Source organism: Chlorocebus sabaeus, chromosome 21 (genome assembly GCF_047675955.1).
Source record: "Chlorocebus sabaeus isolate Y175 chromosome 21, mChlSab1.0.hap1, whole genome shotgun sequence".
Taxonomy (NCBI): Eukaryota; Metazoa; Chordata; class Mammalia; order Primates; family Cercopithecidae; genus Chlorocebus; species Chlorocebus sabaeus.
In genome coordinates this window covers 79,150,172-79,174,249 of record NC_132924.1, presented here as the reverse complement: position 1 = coordinate 79,174,249, position 24,078 = coordinate 79,150,172, and the positions used below count along the sequence as shown (strand labels likewise).

The 24,078-nt window shown below is 38.4% G+C and overlaps 1 protein-coding gene across 1 annotated transcript; it reads left to right on the top strand.

Moving 5' to 3' along the window:
• Positions 1-3,414: 3,414 nt before the first annotated feature.
• Positions 3,415-22,806, top strand: SYPL1 (synaptophysin like 1). Its single transcript, XM_007982515.3, has 5 exons — positions 3,415-3,662; positions 13,415-13,539; positions 14,810-15,017; positions 20,167-20,355; positions 21,376-22,806. Exons 1-5 carry the CDS (start codon positions 3,594-3,596, stop codon positions 21,508-21,510), a joined length of 726 nt encoding a protein of 241 aa, XP_007980706.3. The 5' UTR covers positions 3,415-3,593; the 3' UTR covers positions 21,511-22,806.
• Positions 22,807-24,078: the final 1,272 nt, after the last annotated feature.

The following is a 24,078-nucleotide window of genomic DNA, read 5'->3' as shown; positions in this document are numbered from 1 at the left end:
AGGCTGAGGCAGGAGAATGGCGTAAACCCAGGAGGCGGAGCTTGCAGTGAGCTGAGATCTGGCCACTGCACTCCAGCCTGGGCCACAAAGCGAGACTCCGTCTCAAAAAATAAAAATAAAAAAAAAAATAAAAATAATAAAGAACTCTTTGTACTTTGCAATTTGTAAATCAAAATATGTTTTAAAATGAAAAGTTTAAGAGGCTTCAAATTATTTTGAGATTAATTTACTGAGCCTATCGAACCAATCTATTGCACAATTTAAATATAGTTATTTTAAAATTTTTCTAAAATGATTATTGAATTCATTAGTGAAAACAAAACACTTATTTGAGTTTATAAGCAAAAGTCAGGTTTTGAATTTGGTATTAAACAATATCTTTTCAGAAAAGGAGATAAATATTGGTCAGGAATGAGTTACAAAGTCTCATCTTGCCAATAAGCTGACCAAAACTTTGTATTCCCATTGAGAAAAACAAAAAATAGTATAGTTAGCCAATGAGTTGCCTAATATAGCTATATGTAGTTGCCTAATATAGCTAATATATGGTTGCCTAAATATACTTTCCTTTCTGGCCTTCTGAGCATTCCTAAATCCCAAGTGTCACAGTCTGGCACATGCGTTCAAAGCCACAGAGAGAAAGTAAAACAATGAAAAATTATGTAAGTAACTTAGCCATAATTACACCACCACAGATAGAGTTCAATAATACTACCCCAGATAGACAGAACCATTTTATATTACAGGGATTATTTTCCAAATAGCCCTAGTAGAGTAGACCTGGAACACGTTGTTCCCAGAGCATCTGGCTCTTTCCTCAGATTTGAGGAGCAAATCAGAAAATGACCAGTGTTGTAATCAGTGTGATATAGTCATCTGAACATTCTTCTCAGATTTTGAACAGTTGTGCCTTCAATGAGATGCTGTTGTTTAAACACTCTTGTCTGGGGAAGATTTAAAAAAAAAAAAAATCACAATTATCTTGTCGCCCAATCAGATCTCACTGGCTCTGCCAGTCACGGCCTGTTCCTTCTCAGGAAGGTAGGCCCCTGAGCTCGGCTGACTGGCAGAAGCAGTGCTGGGTTGTGACTGAAGGTGAACAGTGGCGGCTCACTTCTGTTTTGTTCTGCTCAGAGAGATTCTCCGAATGAGTTCTGATAAGTGACCAGATGTGGTTCCGCTCACCCTCAGTGGTCTCCATCTTTAAAACTGAGTGCCACAGAGCCAAGGACGGAACCTTCTTAAAGTTCAAGCAGTTACTCTAACACTGAAGGTTTCCTGAGGAAAAGTAACCACCATGCCTTCCACTGGTGGGCTTGAACAAGAAGCAGGAGAGGCAGACAGAAGCAACAGAAAGTTTAGCACAGAAGCTGAGAAAGGGCCTGGCCAATTCCAATTTCTAAGGCCTTCAATAAACAAAAAGAAGAAGAGATGCCAATATTGGTTTACTAAGTTATGGTATGTTTTAGATCTTTAAAGTTAATTAATAAAGCTGCATGTGAACGTATCTCTAATCTGCCAAGGCATATCTCATTTTGAAATAACATTAAGAGCGGGGCACGGTGGCTTACGCCTGTAATCCCAGCACTTTGGGTGGCGAGGCGGGTGGATCATGAGGTCAGGAGTTCAAGACCAACCACCTGGCCAACATGATGAAACCCGGTCTCTAATAAAGATAGAAAAAAATTAGCTGGATGTGGTGGCGCCCGTCTGTAATCCCAGCTACTCAGGAGGCTGAGGCAGGAGAATCGCTTGAACCCGGGGGGCAGAGGTTGCAGTGAGCTGAGATCACGCCATTCCACTCCAGCCTGGGTGACAGGGTGAGACTCTGTCTCAAAAAAAAAAAAAAAAAAAAGAAAAGAAAGAAAAGAACGAAAGAAAAAAGAAAAAGAAAAATAACATTAATAGTCTAATTTGAATCTTCGTGAATACGAAGCTCAAGCTAAATAGTCCTACTATTCACTACTCCGTCCCCAGGTGCCTACCCAGAAGACCTCAACAGAATGAGAGTAAAAGCTTAGAAAAACGGGCTAAAGAGAACAAAAAGAGACGTACTGAGAGGAAGATACAGAAACAAAGTAGAAAAAAAAGGGAGAGAAAGCTGAAAGACCTGGAGCACCGCTCATCGTGGTCTCAGATGCACCAGGTAGCAGTGTATGGTCACCTTGCACTCACCTAGCCTGAGGGGTATCTATGATGCTTTGTTGTTTAGCGGGAGAAATCTGCAACCATCCATTTGGTATTAGGTGCTCACTGAGGACTGACTGTGCTGGGGACTGAGGAACCGGAGCCAAGATAAAAATAAAGATTGTCTCTGTCTGCATAGAAAATGAAAAGTATTTTTTGCACTCTCTGGACAGCAAACAAGGAGATAAACAGGTCTCGAAAGAGAAAGGGTTCGCTTACTAGAAAGACGTTCAATAACAGTTGTCAACCCTGACGGAATAACCTCAGTGGCAAGTAGCCTGCTAAATCATATTCGTGCTTGAAATTCAGGTAAGTACTTGGAAGCTGATTTTTCATATACACGAATATGCCACATTCCAGCTGTCCAGAAACTTGCCAGGTACTGAGGAAGCCAGCAAGGAGATCACACTACCTTGGGGCTCCACGCCGTAACAGGGTGCCAAGAGGAAAGTATTACCTAAGACGAATCTTAAAGGAGTTAGCTTCTTGAAGAAAGAGACCAACAATGCCTCAAAAAGAGTACTCTCGACTGACAGGGTAGAAGAGGTGAAAGTGTAGGTCACCGAGGGCCTGTCCGACCACGCCTTGTCTTTTAGGTATAACCTTTCTTCATTTTTCAACCATGGCTGCGATGCTAACTTTGAAAATTAACCTAATTTCCGTAGGAATCTTTGGTGATTCACACTTCCGAGGCACCCCACAGCATGGTCGCCAGAAGTCTGTCGTTTTGCAATTTTAATCAAAGGCCCCTAACACATGTCTTGAAACGCGACTTCATCTATGCCAATACATTGTAAATTCATATAAAAGTTGAGATCTGTGAAGGGGAGGAGAGGCCGGCTTCGGTGTAGTGAGCTCAGCTGTGGTGAGCTCTGGGTCAAGTGAGGGTTTCTCTGAGGGCAGCACCCCCTAGCTGCGCAGGCGCGGACGTGGGAGCCCCCGGTCCAGGGCGCTCCGCAGTCGCGCGGGTCCGGAAGCGCGGCGCGGGCCCGAGGAGCGCACGCGTGCACGCGTGCGCAGGGGGAGACCGAGCGCCAGGGGCTGAACTGCAGGGAAGGGGGCGCGGCGCACGCAGCATGGCGCCCAACATCTACTTGGTTCGCCAGCGGATCAGTCGACTTGGCCAGGTGCGGCCTGAGGCGGAGCCTCCCGGTCCCCGCCCCGGCCCGCCCCTCGCCTCCCCAGCCGCCCTTCTCAGTCTCCGTCCCAGAGTCTCAGCCAGCTGCTCAACCGCCGCTGCTCCCCCCCCGCCCCGCCCCGCCCCACGGCCGCCCGGGCCCGCCTCCGAGCCCGGCCAGCGCGCCCGCCCCGCCTGCCCTTCCTCGCCGCCGGGCTCCTCGGGTCTCGTCGGTCACCTCCTTCTCCGCCCCGTCGTCCTGACTCTCTCTCCCTCCTTCCCTCAGAGGATGTCCGGCTTCCAGATCAATCTCAACCCTCTCAAGGAGCCACTCGGCTTCATCAAGGTCCTCGAGTGGGTGAGTGCAGCCCGCGCCTGCCAGGCCCGCAGCCGCTCTGCGCGGCGCTCTAGGCAGGGAGACGGGGGCCTGCGAGCCGGGACGCTGCCCTGCCGCGCGGGCTTTGAGGCCGCCGCCCCGGGACTGGGAGTGGACTGTAGGGAGGGCAGGGAGGCCGCGGCCTGGGCCCGCGCTGGGCGGAGACGCCGCGGCGGGCGTCGAATCACGAGCTCCTCGGCCGCCTGGCTCCCCTGGGAGCACCCTCCCACACCGGAGCTCCCCTCTGGGTGCCCCCGTGGAGTGGGAGTTCAAATTTCCCCTTGGCTCCACTGCTTCCCGCAGAGGAAGGGAAAACTTCCTGCTGCGGTCTAACCGAAACCCAGCGGCTGGTGTCGCGCTCTGCGGAGAGGCTCAGCGGGTACGTCCCAGCCGGTGCCCACTCGAGGTCCAGCTCCCTGGGAAGCCGATTTTGTCTTGTAGACGTGATTTGGCGAGCATTCCGTTCTTAATTTGTTTTTAAGATGGGCTCCGAGTTAAAAATAGTCAAAAATAAACTGTGGGCCAGGGGAACGAAGGAAAGGCCTTTTAACAAAACGCATGGAGTCAGATCGGTTCACTTAATAACACGTTAGGAATGAACATCGAGTTTGTTTTGGGTATTTCCAAGCAACATCCTGCTTGGAAAGTCAGCTTTTAGTCCTTCTGAGAACACTCACAATCATTAACATCAAAGAACACTTATTAATTCGACCTTGGCAATGATCAGTCACTTGGAGGAGTTGGTGAATATACCTGGCACTGCGGGCTTCCTTCAAACTTCGTGGCCCACTACGTATTTCTGCAGGCAAGTTGTGTTTCTAGACAGCAGCATTTACATCCATAGGTTTTTCGCCCTTTTCTTTAGTGATAGAGTGGTGAAGAAGAATAAGAACTTTCAATTTCCTGTTCTAAATAACCTACCGAGGATGTTTTTAAAAGCAACTGAAACTCAGTTTCTCTGATGGGTACCTAATGTGATTTTCTAGTTAGACCATTGTAACCGCCCAAGGGGTTAGACGGTTTCACCATTCACTGAACATTTTGTGTGTTTTCTGAAAACTGAAGTAGTCCTGACTTCACACAAATGACTACTTTAAAGATGCATAAATAAATATACCTGATTTTTTTAAACCTAAGTCCAGATTTAAGTATAAAGAAAACCATGATTAAAGCATTTAAAAATTGCAAGAGGAAAATCGCATTAACGAGGCTAATCAAATATAAACGTTAAGAAAGTCTTACATCTAGATTTAGTCTCATTGAGGATTACAGTTAAATTTATAACTAATAATTTAGATTTCCACTTAAATGAAGAGGCAGCTGTTTATATCTGTGCTTATATTATTTGTCAAGTTTTTAAACAACTGTAGATTTAGCTTTTTCCTTAATATTTCAAGCACTAGTGATAAGTTCATTCGTGTTCTGATGTATTTTGAAAAATACCCCTTTTAAGCATCTTATGGAAATACTACTTTCAGTTTGAACAGCTTGTTATTACACAGGAGAGCCTTTTATGAAAAGACTACACATTGTTAATGGTGTGGTAAATATTTATTCAATGAATATTTGACTATTTAATGCCAGATCTATACTAAACACTAGCATACCAACATGAATAAAACATGGTCTTTTTCTCATGATCTATTAAGGATGAAGGACATAAAAATATGAAAATGCCATATATAAACTGAAATAAAGGTGTATGCAAAGAATAGTAGAAGAAATGAGGGAGAGAGCATTTGCTTGGAGGAACTAGGAGGACTTCATAGCTGAACGAACACTTGAAGAATGGGTACTGGTTCACTTGGGGAGTGACTTTCTAGGCAGAAGGAATCTTACATTCAGTGGTAGGAAATGTTGAAGTAGCATAACCCTGTATGAGAACTTAAAAGTAATTGGGGGTTAGTTGGAATATATACTGGGTTGGAGGATACAGTTTGAGATTATTCTGAAAACACTTCAAAGAGGTTCGCTGCTTCTAGGGTTAATCTTTGGGAATCTGGGCCCTTAAGAAAATGCATATGTGCAGGGTACAGAATATTGGAGTGTTTATTCCACTCAAGCCCAGAATCCCTGCCGTAGGGGATGGGAACTTACTTAAAGGCTTTAAACAAGTCAATAATATGACTACTTTTAGGCCCTCATAATTCCTCAATGAACAAATTTCTCTTCCTCCAATTCTGACCTTTCCAAACCATCCCTCTACACTGCTGACAAAATGAAAATTTCTAAATGGATGGATTGGAAAGGTCAGAATTGGAGGAAGGGAAATCTGTTGATTGAGGAATTATGAGGGCCTAAAATTAGTTTCAGTAGAACTGAAGGGGTTTACAAAAGGGGGTCACAAATTAGAATATGTATGGAAGGTAACAAAGAGGGAGGACCCTAAGATGACTGCTGTGTTTCTGACTTGGTTGCCATTAGCATCATTATTTAAGGTATGTCAGGAGGAGGACGAGCAGATTTTTGTGGAAGGTCAGAGGTATCACATGTATTGAGTTTGTGGTCTTTTTAGATCTTTTGGAGGTATCCTATAGGATACAGTTGTATATATGGATCTAGAATTTAAAATATGAGTTTGGGCTGCAGATACAGCAGATATCTGCCTGCAAAGGAGAGAAGGAATGGTTAGGAAAATTGAGGGAAATAGTGCCTTGACATCACTATTAGAATTTGAAGGAAAGAGTACCCCAAAACATTAGGTGCAATAGAATGGTTAAGTAAAATAAGGACTAAAATGCATCCCTTGGTTTTACTAATCATACTGTTGGTGGCTTTAGCAAGAGCAGTTTCAGTAAAATCAAAAAGCCAGATTTTAGTAGGCTGAATGAAAGTGTGGTAAGAAAGTGAAGACAGCATAAACCGCTGTTTGACTGTGAAGATGGGAGAAATTTGGTGTTTACAAAAAAAAGCCACTAGTTCTGCTTACAACTCAGTTGCTTAAATGCATTCTCTGGAGACAACCATTGTATTTGGTATGCAACAAAAGTCTATTTGCATTTCCCATTTTATCATACTGAGAAGAGAACTCAAGGGTCAAGGTTTAATAAAATTTTTACTGCTTCATCAGACATTCTTAAGTAAAACCAGTGTTTTTTGTTGTTGTTGTTCGTTTTTGGTTTTTGTTGTTGTTGTTTTTTTTTTTTTAACTACAAGTGTGTGGCAATGAAATAGAGTTTGTTATTCTTCTTGATTCTTACTAAGCCCGGCAGTTTTCCCCACCAGTATGTCTGCTTCATTGGTACAAATGTCAACACAATCTAAAAGGCAAATAATGTCTTAGTGTTGTTAGGAAAATGTTTTACCTCCATGAACTTCTGAAAGACTCTTGGGAGCTTTTAGGGGTCCACAGACCACACATTGAGAATTGATGAGGTAAACATCACTGGGGACCAGAAACAGAACAGAAAATATGGCAAGGAGAAAGACTATTCCCAAATTTGGTAATTATTAATAAATCTGGAGAAAACTCAACTGACTTTCTGGATTTATGACTTAAATAAAGCTGAGTACTTAAAAGTGTAGAAATAAAGAGATATATATAGCCACTCAAGACCTGGACCAACCTACTTGCAGGCTTAAGGTCTGGATTTGTGATAACTTGTATGTTCACTTATGTTGGTGGTTTGGGGGTCCCGTCATAAGGTGTGGTGTTTGTGGACTAGGGGACTCAGAAGGCCAAGCAGAAATAAAATTTTGTACTAATAGGCATTTATGATAAAAAAGACTCTGGAGGCTGGGCACAGTGGCTCACTCCTGTAATCCCAGCACTTTGGGAGGCTGAGCTGGGTGGATCACCTGAGGTCAGGTGTTCCGAGACCAACCTGGCCATTTTAGACTAGGGTTAGACATTGAAATGGTCATAGGAACCACCCTCTAAAGTAAATGAGTGAAGCAAGATGTTTGGAAGAAAAACAATAGTATGTCATTGATTACTTACTGGCAACTAACACACATCCTGAGGGCTGTTAAGACAATGGAGAAGCAGATAACCTAGAAAGCACATGCTCTGCCATAAGTGACATCTGTCACTCAGTTCTCTCTGATTGTTGCTTTATGAGAATGTGGGTCTGATGTTGCCATTCTTCAGCTTTCCCATACACACTCGGGAAAAGCAGGAAATCCAAATTTTTATATGTACTATTAAAATTAAATTAATTTAATAATTAAATTAATTTAATTATTATTAATTTAATTTATTAAATTAGTGATATTAAAACAATGACAGCAAATTCACATTTTTTTGTAATACTGCAAAGGCCTCACAAATATATTTGCAGGCCAGGTTTTACCAACAGGCTGCCAGTATATAACTTCCAGTCTAGATCAAAATAGCAGTAGAATATAGGGAGAAGTGAGATAGTTGGATATTTTGCCCTCATAATTTTGTACTTTGTTTAATATAAAATATGTGCTTTTGTCCCTTCTTTCTATAAGATAAAGACCAGAATTGCTGTTATGATATTTATCTATCCTTATAACAAAAAGCTTTAAAATGATAATTATGTAAGATTCAAAATATGGTTTTACTTATAAGTTATTGGAAATTATTTTTTCCTTAAGCAGTTATTTAGTGAGCATTTGCTATGTGTCAGGTTTTCTGCTAGTCATTGAAAATTGAAAATTCTAAACAAAACCAGGTGCAAAGACATGACAGTCTGGCAAAGGAGCAGTAGAAGTAATAGTCTTGAAAGCAACAAGCTGTAGTGCTGTATGCTATTTATTTGCTACTTGTTATATTAGGAAATTCATTTTTCTATTTAATTTTTTAAATTTTATTTTATTTTATTTTATTTTTTAAGACAGGGTCTCACTGTGTTGCCCAATCTGGTATTGAACTTCTGGGCTCAAACGATCGTCCTGCCATGGCCTCCCAAAGTGCTGGAATTACAGGCATAAGCCACTGCACCCAGCCCCATTTTATTTTTTATAAAGCAAGTTACACAAGAAAAATGCCTATAGTAGAGTTCACATATAATAGAGTTAATTAATGTCTGTGATAGCTCAAGAGAAGAATCATGAGTTCTGCCACAAGGAATGAGCTAATTAGAGATAGGGCATTCCCAGAAGAAGCAGCATATACATTTAAGACGTAAATACATGGTATGTTTCAGGAACAGTAAGCAGTATAATGTGACAGAATCATACAGTACCTGGCAGTGAATACACTACAGGTAAATCTATCTATAAAGTTGAGCATCAATCAGCCATGCTTTTTATGCCAAATTAAGAAGTTTGAGCATTTTTTGTTTAATTTAGGTTGAAAAACAATTGAGGAAATTCTTTTAAATGGGAAGGACATGATCAGATTTTTATTTCAGATCAGTGTGACATCATTCTAAACTAGCTCTGTCCAGTACAAAAAAATACAATGGGAATCAAAAATGCAAACCACATAGTAATTTTCAGTGTTCTGTTAATCACACTAAAATAAGAGGAAACAGGTGAAATTAATTTTAACAATATATTTTACTTAATCCAATCTATCCAAATTATTGTTTGAGCAAGTCATCAATATAAAAATTAATAAAATATTTTACATCTTATTCATACTAAATCTTCAAAATCTAGTGTGTATTTTGCAGTTGGAGTACATATCAATTTAGATTAGTGACATGTAAAGTGTTCAAGACTCACAAGTAGCATTACTGGGTACTGCAGCTGTACTGCCCACATTATAGAAGATGAGTATCAATTGGAATGAAATTGGAAATGAGAGGAAGCATCTGCTGGGTTACGCCCAGTGAAAAATGGTGATGGCCTGAACAAAAATAGTGGCAGGTGTAATGTAGTCAGGTAAACAGAGCTTTTTAAAAAATGGTTTTATACTCTAGGTAGTCATGTGCAGCATGTTTTTGTTTTGTTTTTGTTTTAACTCAGCATTGGATTTCTATGATTCATCTATGTTGATGTAGGCAGTTGTAATTCTTATATCTTTTTTGCCATATGACTTCCCATTGTAAGAATATACTGTGGTGTTTTATCCATTTTCCCGTTGCTTTTCCCCTCCCCGTTTTTTATGAACATTCGTATACATCTCTTAGTACACGTGAGCAAGGGTTTCTCTTAGATCCATATACTAGTAAATCCTTTGTGACATTATGTTTATTATAAATATGTTCACCTAATTGGTAGCTTGTTTTACATTCAACAGCTGACTTGATTACAATTTTTTTTCTGTAGTTGAATTTAACAATCTTTTATGGTTCTTTTAAAGACTTTTTACTTTTGTGTGCAGCTCATCTGGACCATTTACTGAACAACTCTTCCTTGTATTAGTTATCTATTGCTGTATAACAAATCACGCTGAACTTAGCAGTTTAAAACAAAGGTCTGTTGACCTTTATTAGGTGAGATAATAAATCTCACCCATTCTTCTGTGGGTCAGAAATCTGGGAGCAGCTTAGCTATGGTTTGGGCGTAGGGTCTCCCATAAGGTTGCAGTCTAGCTGTTGGCTGGGGTTGCTGTTATCTCAGGGTCTCCAGCTCATTCTCATGACTGTTGGCAAACCTCAGAGGATCCCCTTCCAAGCTCAGTCATGTGGTTACTGGCAGTCCTCAATTCCACACCATGTGAGTCTCTAAAAGTTGCCTGAGTATCCTCCCAACATGGCCACTGGCTTCCCCAAGAGAATGGGAAAGTTCAGGAGTGAGAAAGGAAGACAGAAGCAGTCTTTGGCTGGGTGCGGTGGCTCAAGCCTGTAATCCCAGCACTTTGGGAGGCCAAGGCCGGTGGATCACCAGAGGTCAGGAGTTCGAGACTGGCCTCACCAGCATGGTGAAACCCCATCTCTACTGAAAATACAAAAATTAACCGGACATGGTGGTGGGCACCTGTAATTACCCCTGCTACTCGGGAGGCTGAGGAAGGAGAATTGCTTGAACCTAGGAGGTGGAGGTTGCAGTGAGCCTAGATTGCACCACTGCACTCTCCAGCCTGGGTGACAGAGCGAGACTGTGTCTCAAAAAAAAAAAGAAAAAAAAGAGTTGCAATGTTTTTATAACTGAGTCTCAGAAAAGACATCCCATTTCTTCGCAGTACCTTATTCTATTCTGTAGAAGCAAGTCACTATATTTAGTTCACACTCAAGGGAAGGGAAATCAAACTCCACCTCTTGATGGGAGTTTTATCAAAGAGTTGGTGGGCATATCTTTAAAACCACCACATTCCTTTCCTCTGTGATCTACAAATCAACTCTGTTAGATACAATTTGTCTTATATACACTAGTCTATTCCTGGCCTCCTTATTCTGCTCCATTGGTTCAATTTGTATATCTCATTTCTTTTCTTTTATATGCTCAGGACTCATTTTCTGGCCTTTTCACTCTGTATTTATGCATATTTATTCTGAGAGAGTATCGATTCTTCTATCTTTACCTTTTTTTTTTTTTTAACATAAAACATTATTTAGTACGAATAATGAAAAATGACTTCATGACACATTTTCCAAGGAAAGTTATTTTTACATATTTTGAAATCCTATGAAAACCAGGGATCACCTCTTAACAGTTAAGACCCCAAACTATGTGCTGGACATTACCTCAGACTCTTCCCATCTGTAACCAGATTCTTTTCATGTATCTCTTCTTTGTGGGGGCAGGGAGGGGAAACAAACCCTTGACAATTATTATAATGTGGATTATGGCCTACAAGATTTAAGGCCCTGGAATAATCCATGGGAGGCATTATATCAAGTGTTCAACAGTGAAGGTTTGATATCAAATCTGCATTGAATTTTATCTACTACCACTTGCTAAGTGTGTATGATCTTGAACAAAACCAAGTCCCTGACCTCTTTAAGTTTCTATTCTAGGGAAAGACAGACAAATTAAGTACTGTGTCAAGCAGTGGTAATTAGAACAGAGGAGAAATAGAGCAGAAATAGAGTAGAGGGAATAGGTTGCGTAGGAGTGCTGTTATTTGATATAGTGTAGTGAGGGGAAGGTCTCTCGGAGAAGGTCATACTGGAACAGGAAGCTATGGAAGTGAGGGAGTGAACCATGTATTCCAGGCAGAGGAAATAGCCAGTGTAAAGGTCCTGAAGGAAGAGTTTATCCCATGTCACTACAGGCGTTGCACGGAAAGCAGTTTGTGTATACAGATTAGGTAAAGGAAAAAGTAGCAACATGAGGTCAGAAATATAAGGGAAGAAAAGATCTTGCAGGCCTTTATATGAACTTTGGTTTTTATTCATAGAGAGCTCAAAAGCCATTGGAGGGTTTTGAGCAAAGGATAACATTTTCTGCCTTACATTTTTAAAAGATTGTCTTGGCTGTTATGTTGATAACAGACTGAAGCTGGGGCAAGGGCAGAAGCAGAGAGACCATTTAGTGCAAAATTCAGGCAAGAGGTGATGGTAGTTCAGATCAGGAGGCAGTACAAGTGGTCAGATTGCAAATGTATTTTGAAAATAGAGCCATCACCACTTGCTGAAAGATTGAGCTCTTGGACTTTAACAGCACATCTGGAGTTTTTTGCTTACTTGTGTTGTTTTGTAGAAAATTCACAAATACAAAAATAAAAAGGAATTATTTTTTATCTTCCTTTGAGAGGTGACCTTGAAATTTTGATGCATGACTTTTCTAATTTTTGTTGTTTAAATTTACTTTATATGTAATGAACACTTTCTATGTTGTTAATCTCCAACAGCTATATAATGTTTCATTGCATGAATGAATGAGTGGATGAATTATAGTTTGATTCCCTGTCAACATTTAGGTTTCTTCCAGGTTTTTTGTGTTTTAGATAGTATTTGAGAGAACATCATTCATTTTTTAAAGCATATGCATGATTAGGAAAATAAGTCTCCAACAACTTTTTGAGACCTGGAAATACCCACAAGGGAGGCTTAACAGGCTCATGAAGTAGTGTTTCTTCTTTGCTTACAGCCTCTTGGCTTTACAAATTACTGGTAACTTGCGTTCCAAATAAAAATACCTCCAATTCACCCATTTTGATTTTGATAATAATAAATGAGTCTCCCTCTATATTTCATACTAATACTTGGTAGATACACTAAAGTATGAAGAAATGAATTGTCATATGGGCTGGTACATTAATTTCTGTATTATACTCAGGGGAAAATAAAATCACATTTGTCAAGGTTTGCAAATGAATGTTTTAATGTCTTTCACCATTTTAGTTTGTGTTTAAGGATTTCTAGAATGTAGCCAGGCATGGTGGCACACTCCTTAGTCCCAGCTCCTTGGGAGGATCACTTGAGAGTTCAGGGCTGCAGTAAGCTGTGATTGTGCCACTACACTTGAGTCTATACAACGGAGTGAGACTCATCTCTTTAAAAAAAGGGTAGTGGGGAGCTGGGCACAGTGACTCATACCTGTAATGCCAGCATTTTGGGAGGCCAAGATGGGAGGATTGCTTGAGTTCAGGAGTTCAAGACCAACCTGGGCAACACAGCGAGGCCTCATCTGTAATAAAATTCAAAAAAAGATTAGCCGGGTGTGGTAGTGCACACCTGTGATGCAGCTGCTTGGGGGGTGAGGTGGGAGGACGGCTTGAGCCTAGGAGGCCAAGGCTGCAGTGAGCCCTGATCATGCCGGTGTACTCCAGCCTGGGCGACAGAAATCCTGTCTCAAAAAAATAAGAATTTCTAGAATTTTAGTGAGCCCATTTTTAATAATCAGTGTGCTTACAGTTTTAGTGACCCTTGTTTGGGGTGTAGTAATGCTTATCTTGTTTTTTCTTTTGTCTTTTTTCATCTTACTTTGTATAGATTGCTTCTATCTTTGCTTTTGCCACCTGTGGAGGTTTTAAGGGCCAAACAGAAATCCAAGTGAGTTGTCCTCCCACAATTACCGAAAATAAAACTATTACAGCTACTTTTGGTTATCCATTCAGGTGAGTTATATTTATTTTAATGGTTTCACTACTCTTTTTACTTTCACAGTGAGTCATTAAGGTTTCCAGCAATTTATTGATTGTGGAGGGTAGAAAATTTAGATTGCATGCTCATTTGTAAGTGATCATTACCTCCCAAACTGTGATACGCAGACCCATGCCTGTCTAAAAACATCTCCTGGTCTGTAACAAAATAGGACAGAAAGTGAGAGTAAGTGTTCAGAAACTTTTATAACAATGTGATGTTGCCTTGATAATTTTATTCTAACAGAGTAAAAATAAAGCAAACTAGAGATTGTTCTATCACCTTGATATAAGAAGCCCTAATGTAGAAGGAAACATAACTTAGAAAAATCCAGATTCTCAATGTTTTTTGCAATTACTGAATATTTATGTCTTTATATAGGTTTAAGACATAGATGTATATAAAGAGATTCCATATTTCATTCATTAGCATAAAGCCATACTTTCTTACTCTTAAAGTAAGTGACTTTAGTTACAGAAGAATATTTCATCTGTGAAGTCTTGTTTGACATCAGTATCCATTGAAAAGTTTACTGAATATGTCCTATGTTTAAGCCAGGGTGAGAATCTTCTTTCACTTACTAACTTTACTTACTTGACCCTAGACTCAATTTTTTGGTCCAGTAATTGGAAGTATTATCTTGTAAGACTGTTTTGATGATTAAATAAAATCTCCATATTAAAGATAAGTCAGATAATAAGTGGTTAGTAATCATCAAAACCTCTCTATCTTGTATCCTTTCTCCTAGACACTTCTCACATAAGGAACTGTTACAGCATCTTTAGTGACAAGTCTTTTACAATTTATGGTTGGGAAAAATGAAAGGCAGTATTTATTGTTAGCAACTATTGATCCAGGGTTAAAAATGTAAATCATTGTTGTAATTGGTTCTCTTGGGGCTAGTCACACATACTCTGCCACACAAAATGAAATATGATGTCTCAAAGTATAAACCATGTGGTATAATCCCTCCTACCTAATTTTTTACTGCAGGAAGATAGTATCTGGGTATGAAAGTATTTAATTCAGTCTATATTCAGTGTATCGTAAACCAATACCAGGTATAACTTATATACATTTATTATGAAAATTTCAGTTTACTTAAATATAATATTTGAATTTTATCCCCAAAGGAATGTTTTTAATATATTTGGGGAGTATTTTTTGAAGTGTCATTCATTGTTTTGCATAAATGTTTCTGTCTCTGCTGGGAAAGTTCAGTAATTCATACGTTTATTTTAATAGGTTGAATGAGGCGTCATTTCAGCCACCTCCAGGTGTAAACATATGTGATGTAAATTGGAAAAGTTATGTTCTCATAGGCGATTACTCTTCTTCTGCACAATTCTATGTTACCTTTGCAGTGTTTGTGTTCTTGTACTGCATTGCTGCCCTTCTGCTTTATGTTGGCTACACGAGTCTGTATCTGGATAGTCGTAAACTTCCTATGATTGTAAGTAATCACTTTATTTTTTTAATACAAAAATAATTTGTATAAGCTAAATATAGATTTTCTTATACTGGAAATAAAAATTCTTGGTGTAAGCCAGTTCAGCGTATTTTGGCCTGTGTTTGCCTCAAGGTTGAGCTCTCTCCCATTAAGTTTAACTCAATTATTCTAGCCTATTTGCACTATAAAGAAAGTTTGTTTCTTTTTTAACTCTATTTTAACTTGGAAGAAACTCACATATGTAATAAAGCACATCAGGTTACAAATAGCAAAAAAATTAAGTCGAAATTAATTCTTTTAATTTGAAGAATTACTTATCACAACATAGTCTCATAACTCTTTTTGCCTCTTACTTTTTTTCTTTCTCTGAAGGCTCACTTTATACTTCTACAAAACTTATTGAGCTTAATAATCTATATCTTGGGTTCGCAAACTATGTCCCAGAGGTCACCGTCTTATTTTTTATTTTTACTTCTTTATTTATGTATTTACTTTTTGAGACAAGGTCTCGCTCTGTCGCCCAGGCTGGAGTGCAGTAGCACTATCTTGGCTTGCTGCAGCCTCAACCTCCTGGGCTCAAATGATCCTCCTGAGTAGCTGGCACAAGCCACCATACTCAGTTACTTTTTGTGTATTTTTGTAAAGACAGAGTTTTACCATGTTGCCCAGGCTGGTCTCAAACTCCTGGGCTCAAGTGATCTGCCTGCCTTGCCTCCCAAAGTGCTGGGGCTTATAGATGTGGCCACTGAGCCTGGCCTTGTTTTTTTTAAATAAAGTTTTTTTTGGAACTCAGCCATACCAAATCATTTACACATTGCCTATGGCTGCTTCAGTAGTAAAGTTGAGTAGTTGTAACAGAGATAAAAAATATATTTGCTATTTGGCCCTTTTCAAAAGAAGTTTGTTGATTCCTGGTCTGTGTCCCTAAACTCCTTAATTTAAAATCAGACCCAGATAATTCTTATACTCAGCCTTAGTGGCAGCCATGAACTAATTTTGAATCTTTGAGTTATCAACAGAGGACTTAGATTTGAAGTCCTGATACTTTTGGCTTCAGAGCCTACTGAGCTAGAAATATTCTCTGAGATTTAGTTAGTAGGATTTGCCCTGGATTATTGGTGGCAAATCCAGAGATAAATCATGGTTTTAAGTTACACCTCCACTATAAAAGAGTAACTACAGGCCGGGTGCAGTGGCTCAAGCCTGTAATCCCAGCACTTTGGGAGGCCGAGAGGGGTGGATCACGAGGTCAGGAGATTGAGACCATCCTGGCTAACACGGTGAAACCCCGTCTCTACTAAAAAATACAAAAAACTAGCCAGGCGAGGTGGCAGGCACCTGTAGTCCCAGCTACTCGGGAGGCTGAGGCAGGAGAATGGCGTGAACCCGGGAGGCGGCGCTTGCAGTGAGCAGAGATCCGGCTACTGCACTCCAGCCTGGGCGACAGAGCGAGACTCCATCTCAAAAAAAAGAGTAACTACAAAGTCAGTTATTAGTGACTTAAAGGGAGAACAGAGGTGTTTTTTATGTGTGATACTGGTCATTCATATGTATGAGAAAACACATCTGCTAATTATTGTGAAGTTACTTTAAAGGGAAGGTTATTTAAATATGAAGGATTATTAAATAAGATTACGAATTTTATTTACTTATTTATTTTTAATTTTTGCTGCTGGATCATAAGAATGGAAATGGTAAGTAAGTAATACAACAGTCTTTTATCATTCAGATTTATTCTGTTTCGTATGTCATAGGAGACATAAGAAAACTAGAGGTTTGCATAAAATACTTCTCGGTTGTTAAAAAGATAAGATGTCAACTGTTTTAATTTGCAGTGCTTATCCAACATACATGTTAGGAATCTATGTTTTCTGCAGACTTTTCAAATCTTATTGAAAAGGGAACTAGAATGATCTTATAGATAATTATATTTCATTAAAATTCTTTATAACTAGAAGCTATTTCTCGCCATTTTGTCATTATCCCAACAAATTTTTTTACTAAATCTATCAATGTGCCCTTTATTTCTCATATTTTGTCTAGTAAACTTTTAAAAATACTACACTTCTTAAAGCAGCATTCAGACCTGTTTTTGTAGGTGGTTTTTCTGTCTGATAAAACTATAAAACTGACCTAGTTGTATCATTCAGAAAAGTAAAAAGTAATTTTCCACCTCGGAATGACCAATTAGTGGTCATATAAAGAAATAATCCAGAATTGGTTCCTTAAGTAGGTTTTTATTGTTATGTAATGAGTGCTTCTTGTCTATAAAAGTCTAGCTTCTAAGTTTAATTTTCAGTTCTATTTTTAATTTAACCATAAAAATATTTAAAAGTTTTCTTTGAGAGACTGGGTGCAGTGGGTCATGCCTGTAATCCCAGCACTTTGGGAGGCTGAGGTGGGTGGATCACTCCAGGAGGTCAGGAGTTTGAGACCAGCCTGGCCAACATGGTGAAACCCCATCTCTGCTAAAAATACAAAAATTAGCTAGACATGGTGGTGGGTCCCTGTAATCCCAGCTACTCTCGAGGCTGAGGCAGGAGAATCACTTGAACCCAGGAGGTGGAGGTTATAGTGAGCCAAGATCACACCACCGCACTCTAGCCTAGGTGACAGAGCAAGACTCCATCTCAGGGGAAAAAAAAAGTAGAGGGTGGGGGGTGAGTTGAGATACCCAAAATTTAAGATATAGCCAAATATGACATTAATTTTTAGGTACTATTAATGAGGACAAGCCCTTTTAGCAATATTCCCAATTCTGTGCTAAGGTGTTTCTAGGAGTATTTCAATTATGAAAATTTAAATCTACTTCAATTCTCTTTTGAAGTAAATACAGCACTTTTTTTGTTAAGTAGCAGGAGTTTAAGGTTTCAAGGCAATGTGGAAAATTGAGAATACCAGAAAATGAATCCAAACAAAAATAGGGTATCCCAAATTCTAAAAATCTATGAATCATATTATGAATTGTTGGGAGGAGTAGAGCTGCCCTGGACAGCTGCAGGTCGTGCATTGCAGAGCTCCAGGTGGCACCATTCACTTAGAGTGCAGTGTGACTAGAGTGCTGAGTAGAGCAAATACTATCTGAAGGGACCAGAATTCCCCCCACGTTCCTTCAACCTAGGTTAATTTATGCATCATTTTCAGAAAAGTTCCTGCTTTTGAAGTAGAAGAATGTCATACCCCAAGCCATCCAAGTGGATTTAAGAGCATAACCAGAAAAAAAAAAAAAAAAGAATTTGGAAGGAAGAAAATACCTGAAAATTAGGAGGATTTGACATATATTGATCAAAGTTGTGAACTTTTCCGTAAAGAGAAATTATTTAACATGCGATATAACCTCATTTTACTCATCAGTTTTCCAAAAGACACTATTTCTAGCAAGTGTTTAGAAAATGTCTACCTGCAGCAGAATGTACAGCAGATGTACAGCAGTAAAAAGGGGAGTACTTCCACAGTGCAGAAAATATAAGCTATATTTCTAGGCTTTTCTCTTTGATCTAGGTTTTTTAAAAGGACAAGTAGCAGCAGAGAGCTCAGATACAAAGTGCATGTACTTTCATGTTTGTGTAATTAATTATTTTTGGTTCTCTAATCTTAAGTATTCATTCAGTGTTGTCTTGACCAAGTGGGCGAGCTATATAGCATAGCTTCTATATCTCGTAAGAGGTCACTGGTATCTATCCTAAATATTAGGTTGGTACAAAAATAATTGTGGTTTTTATCATTAAAATAAATAGCAAAAACCGCAATAACTTTTGCACCAACCTAATAAATGACTAAAAGGTGGCTGGCAAAATAATTAAAAACTAATTGGGTTTATTTAAAAAACAAAATGCTTCTGTGATAAGCTCCAAAACCCATTCTGAGGTTAGAAAGATTTTTGCTGCAGATGTATAAGAGCTCCTGTCCTTGAGTGTACGTATATGTTTAGCATATATAGCATCCAAAAGATAAAAATTTTATTCCTACCCTGGTCATTAATTTGAAGGAAGATCAAACAAGATTGGACTTATGATCTAAAATATTAAAACCACCCATTAGAACCATTTATTCTAAAATATTAAAACCATCCCATTCTTTGTAATAAATAGCAAAGGATTCAGTACAGAGTTAATAGTGATAAGGTGTCTTGGGAGATTTTTGTTGTTGCCTTTTTTTTAAATATAATGAGCATTCTTAAAATTTGTGGTTAGGAAATTTAAAAGAGATACCGTTCTGGTGTGTGCTTTTCACCATTTTATTATCCATCTCGTGGAGAATTCAGTTTAAAGTTAGTTGAGAGTATATGCAAGGGATGATAACGAAGGCCCTTAGAGTAGAAATTGATTAAAAGAAGTGAGAATAGCCGGGCGCAGTGGCTCACGCCTGTAATCCCAGCACTTTGGGAGGCCGAGGTGGGCGAATCACCTGAGGTCAGGAGTTCGAGACCAGCCTGACTAACATGGTGAAACCCCATCTCTACTAAAATACAAAAAAAATTAGCTGGGTGTAGTGGTGGGCGCCTATAATCCCAGCTACTTGGGAGATTGAAGCAGGAGAATCACTTGAACCCGGGAAGCAGAGGTTGCTGTGAGCCGAGATCATGCCATTGCACTCCAACCTGCGCAACAGAGCGAGACTCTGTCTCAAAAAAAAAAAAAAAAAAAAAAAAGTGAGTACATTAGTGAAGTGGTGAGACAGTAAGAAAGCAGTAGGATCAGATTGTAGGTCTTGGTGGGGTCAAAGGAGTTTTAGGATTGGGGTGCCAGAGAGAGTGAGCTGGAAAGAGGTGTTATCGGAAAATGGGATGATCAAAAACAGAGTATGGAAGGATACAGTTATTGGTGATGACAAGGTCCAAGGTATGATCCTGGGAGTAAGTGGCTGAGGTGAGGTTATGATGAAGGGTGTATAAAACTTTGGTTTCTAGTGTGAAAATCTTAGACTTCTGAGGAGATGACTGAGTCTTATTTACTGTTGTAACTCAGGCACTGTGCTTGTAACACTAACAGCAATGTTTACTATGCTCATTGACTTTTTAAATAAAGTATATCATGAAGGCCATTTCTCAGTACCATAATGTTGAATGTAATCTCAGTTTCTTCATCATGGATTTGAAATTTAGTATTAAAATTAATTGTTCATTATTAACTCTTACTGATTTTTGCTTTAGGACTTTGTTGTTACACTTGTTGCCACTTTTTTGTGGTTGGTGAGCACTTCTGCCTGGGCTAAAGCTCTGACAGATATTAAAATAGCTACCGGTCACAATATTGTTCAGGAACTTTCGCCTTGTAAGAAGAAAGAAGTACTGTGTTACTTTGGCTCTGTGACCAGTATGGGATCCCTAAATGTATCTGTGGTATGTATGCATTATTTATAATTTATTTTATATACTTGTTTAAAGTACTAGTAATTCAAGAAAGCAATAGCTTTCAGTAAATCTCTGGATGGTTTTTATTTTTACTCAGCTATCTGAATTCTAGTTACAATATAGTGGTTAGTGAAGAAAAGTTTGTTTAAAAAAAGTATTGCCTGTAAACAAGATCATGATTTTATTCATCTCTGAGACTTTCTTTCATCTAGTCAGATTTATATCTGAGAAGATTAATTTCTTTTTTTTTTTTTTTTTTTTTTTGAGATAGAGTTTTGCTGTGTCGCTCAGGCTGGAATGCAGTGGCATGATCTTGACACACTGCAACCTCCACCTCCTGGGTTCAAGTGATTCTCCTGCCTCAGCCTCCCAAGTAGCTGGGATTACAGGGATATGCCACCACTCCCAGCTAATTCTTTTGTATCTTCAGTAGAGACAGGGTTTCACCATGTTGGTCAGGTGGTCTCAAACTCCTGGCCTCAAGTGATCTGCCTGCTTCAGCCTCTCAAAGTGCTGGGGTTTCTGGCGTGAGCCATCACACCCAGCCAGGAAGATTAATTTCTTTGAGGTTGATTAATTGGGATGGGAAGTAAAGTTGTGTGACTCCTCTTTTTTTGTAGCTACAACTGTTGGATTGGAGTAGAAGAGATGGTAGGAGGGGGTGATAAGAGGTAAATGGGAAAAGGTACACGAGCAGTTGATAATCATTCTAAATAGGAAAGTGAAAGCATTTGGAAGAATAGCTAAATCTCTTAGCCATGATTTTATATATTACAGATTTAGAGATTAGCCTTATTTCATTGGGAATAAGTCATTTATATAACCACATTTTGTACATTGAAATATAGTCTTCCTTCTTTATTTCACATTGTGTTTAGTATTAAACTTTAAGTGAAATAATGGCGTACTGCCTAAAAATATTTAAAGAAAAAGTGAGATTTTTTTAAGTAGGGCATGAATTTTTATAAGTAGGTATTTGATTTTCATACTGATTTTTCTCTTTCGTAGATCTTTGGCTTTCTGAATATGATACTTTGGGGAGGAAATGCTTGGTTTGTGTACAAGGAGACCAGCCTACACAGTCCATCAAATACATCTGCCCCTCATAGCCAAGGAGGTATTCCACCTCCTACCGGAATATAATTAAAGGGAAAAATACACTGTATGAAGTATATGTTGATACTATGACATGTTGCCAACATCTTGAGAAGCATTATTTGTTTCTAATAAAAGTAATGGCTTTGTCAATATATTGGTGGGTTTAAAATTTTGCTGCTTTTTTACATAAAGCCTGTGCCTTTCCTAGAAAGTTAAGATGTAAATGTGTTCTCACATGTAAATTTGAAACTTCAGGGGCCTATTATGAAATGATACACATTTTGAAATGAACCATAATTTTTTTCACTAAGCTGTTTGCCTTCCAAAGTGTTTACACCTTAAGCCTTAACATGTATCTTCATTCAGAAAGCAGTTATATTGTCATACCATAGTAGGAAGAAAAATCTTTATTTGGAATATACACTACTGTAAGTTTGTACAGATCATATACCTAAGACCCGTCTTTGCTTAAAAAGCCTTGATTACATGAATATGTAGGAAAAATATATTGAGTTCAAATTTATATCTAACATTGTTTATGTTACGATGATTTTAATTGCAAAGACTAGGTGTATATTTTTTTCTGTTTTTCTAAATGACCCATGGTACTTAATAGGTGTACTAAAATTGTGTTGGGAGCAGGGATTTGGAAATTTCTGATAGATGTGTAGTTAATATAGTAATTCTGTTTCATGAGATATAATCTATTATGCTAGTGGTTTAATAGGCTTGCTATATAAGTAGAAAGAACAGGGCTCAACTAGATATCTTTATATGTATGGGCATTACTCTTAGTGATATTTGTTTCCTGTCCTTTGTTGCTCATGCTATTTAAGTGCAGGCTGAGACCCAGCCTCTTTGTAATTAAAATAATCCACCTTTTTTTGCAGACCCTATTCACAGGGTTAAAAAAATTAAGATTGCTTTCCATGTTTGAAATTTACCATTGAGAGTCAATGAAGTTGCTATTTTGAGTTTAGCATTGATATTGTGAAAATAAATGCAATTTGGATTTCGTGTTTCTTAACATTCATTCTTGTTTCACAAATGAATGATTAAGGAATTATGCATCATAAAGGAACCTAAGTGAGGTATATGATGAGTGTATTGTCTTTGCACACACACATATAGGTATATTCTGAATACAAGCTTATTCACATTTTGCTTCCTAATCTTTTTGTTGTACAGGGATTCAGGTTTCTTATTCTTACAACATGATTATTTGTATGTGAAGCACATCTTGCTGTTGCCTTATTTTTGATGCTTTATTCATGATAAGAATTGTCAGTATAAGAATGTATATCTTTTTTGCAACCAATTTAATAAAGGAGTTGAAAGAAAGAGTGCACTGATTGTTAATATTACAAAGAAACCTTCATCTTAAAGGCATTGAGCAGTACAAAACAGAACTGATTTTCAAAGCAGGAAACAGAATCACAATTTTATTGTTTGGCAAGGAATAAAACAGACAGAAGTGATTTGGAGACTCTGGTTTTACCCTTTTTTCTTCCAACCTCATTTAGAAAATACTTATTTGTAACTCTCAGATTAAGTTTTCCTGATACACCTTTTCTCATTAATTGTCTAATTAACTAGCAAAGATTCCTGGTTAAGAGTGTATGCTCTGCAACCAAACTGCCTGGATTTGAATCTTGTCTACACCACTTACTAGCTATTTAACTGTAGGCAAATTGCCCTCTGTGTGCCTCAGTTTACTTATGTGGACATTGGAAATAAAATAAGTAGTTCCCTCCTGTTTACTAGGAATATGTTTCAAGACCCCTGGGATGCCTGAAACCAAGTGTAGTACCAAGCCCTATACGAACTGTTTTTTTTTTTCTATCCATACATACACCTATAATAAAGTTAGGCACAGTAAGAGATTAACAAGGACTAATAATAAAGTGGCAGAATTAAAACCATACTGTAGTAAAAGTTACGTGAATATGGTCTTTCTCAAAGTATCTTACTGTGTTCTACGGGGAACTGAAACTAAGAATAGTTAAACCAGTTTCCTGATCTCAGTGTGTTTATGATTTAAAAGTGACTTAATAAATGTAAAGCCCTTAGAACAGTGTTCCGCATTTAGTAGGCACTCTATAAAAGTTAGCTACAATTACTAACTTTTGATAGCCTCTAATATAGAGATTCTTAAACTAGGAATTCATGGGGCTGGAGCCGTTAAGGTGGTGGTTTTAGACAAAGGGAGGATTGACTTCAGGCTTTCAAGCTTCTCCCTTTACAGTCCTTAAAGAGTTCTGAATCTTTTGGTGTGTTTTATTTTTCTGTTGCTTGACATTCATAAGGTTAATGAGATCAAAATTTAAAACTTAAAAATACTGAGATTAGAGTAGATTTTAAAAGTTCTATTGCCTTTTCACTTCTGCTTTTGAATCAGCATTACAAGGTTAACCCATTTATAGGATAATTTCCAGGAGAGAAGCAATAAAAGCTTTACTTACTAGGTGTTAGGTTGTAGAGAATTATTTATAAAAAAATGAGCATTCCTAATGTTTTTGTGAACAGAGGTCACTTCAATAGATGTTTAACCTACTGTAAATGTTAAAGGCAATATTGCTTATGTTTCACATTTAAAATGTTTTCATATAGTAT

Bases quoted from the DNA above. Each gene is read 5' to 3' on its own strand.
- SYPL1 (XM_007982515.3), top strand. From the start codon at position 3,594: ATGTCCGGCTTCCAGATCAATCTCAACCCTCTCAAGGAGCCACTCGGC. The intron at 13,540-14,809 runs GTGAGTTATATT...TTATTTTAATAG, and splicing joins ACTTTTGGTTATCCATTCAG to GTTGAATGAGGCGTCATTTC. The intron at 15,018-20,166 runs GTAAGTAATCAC...TTTTTGCTTTAG, and splicing joins GTCGTAAACTTCCTATGATT to GACTTTGTTGTTACACTTGT.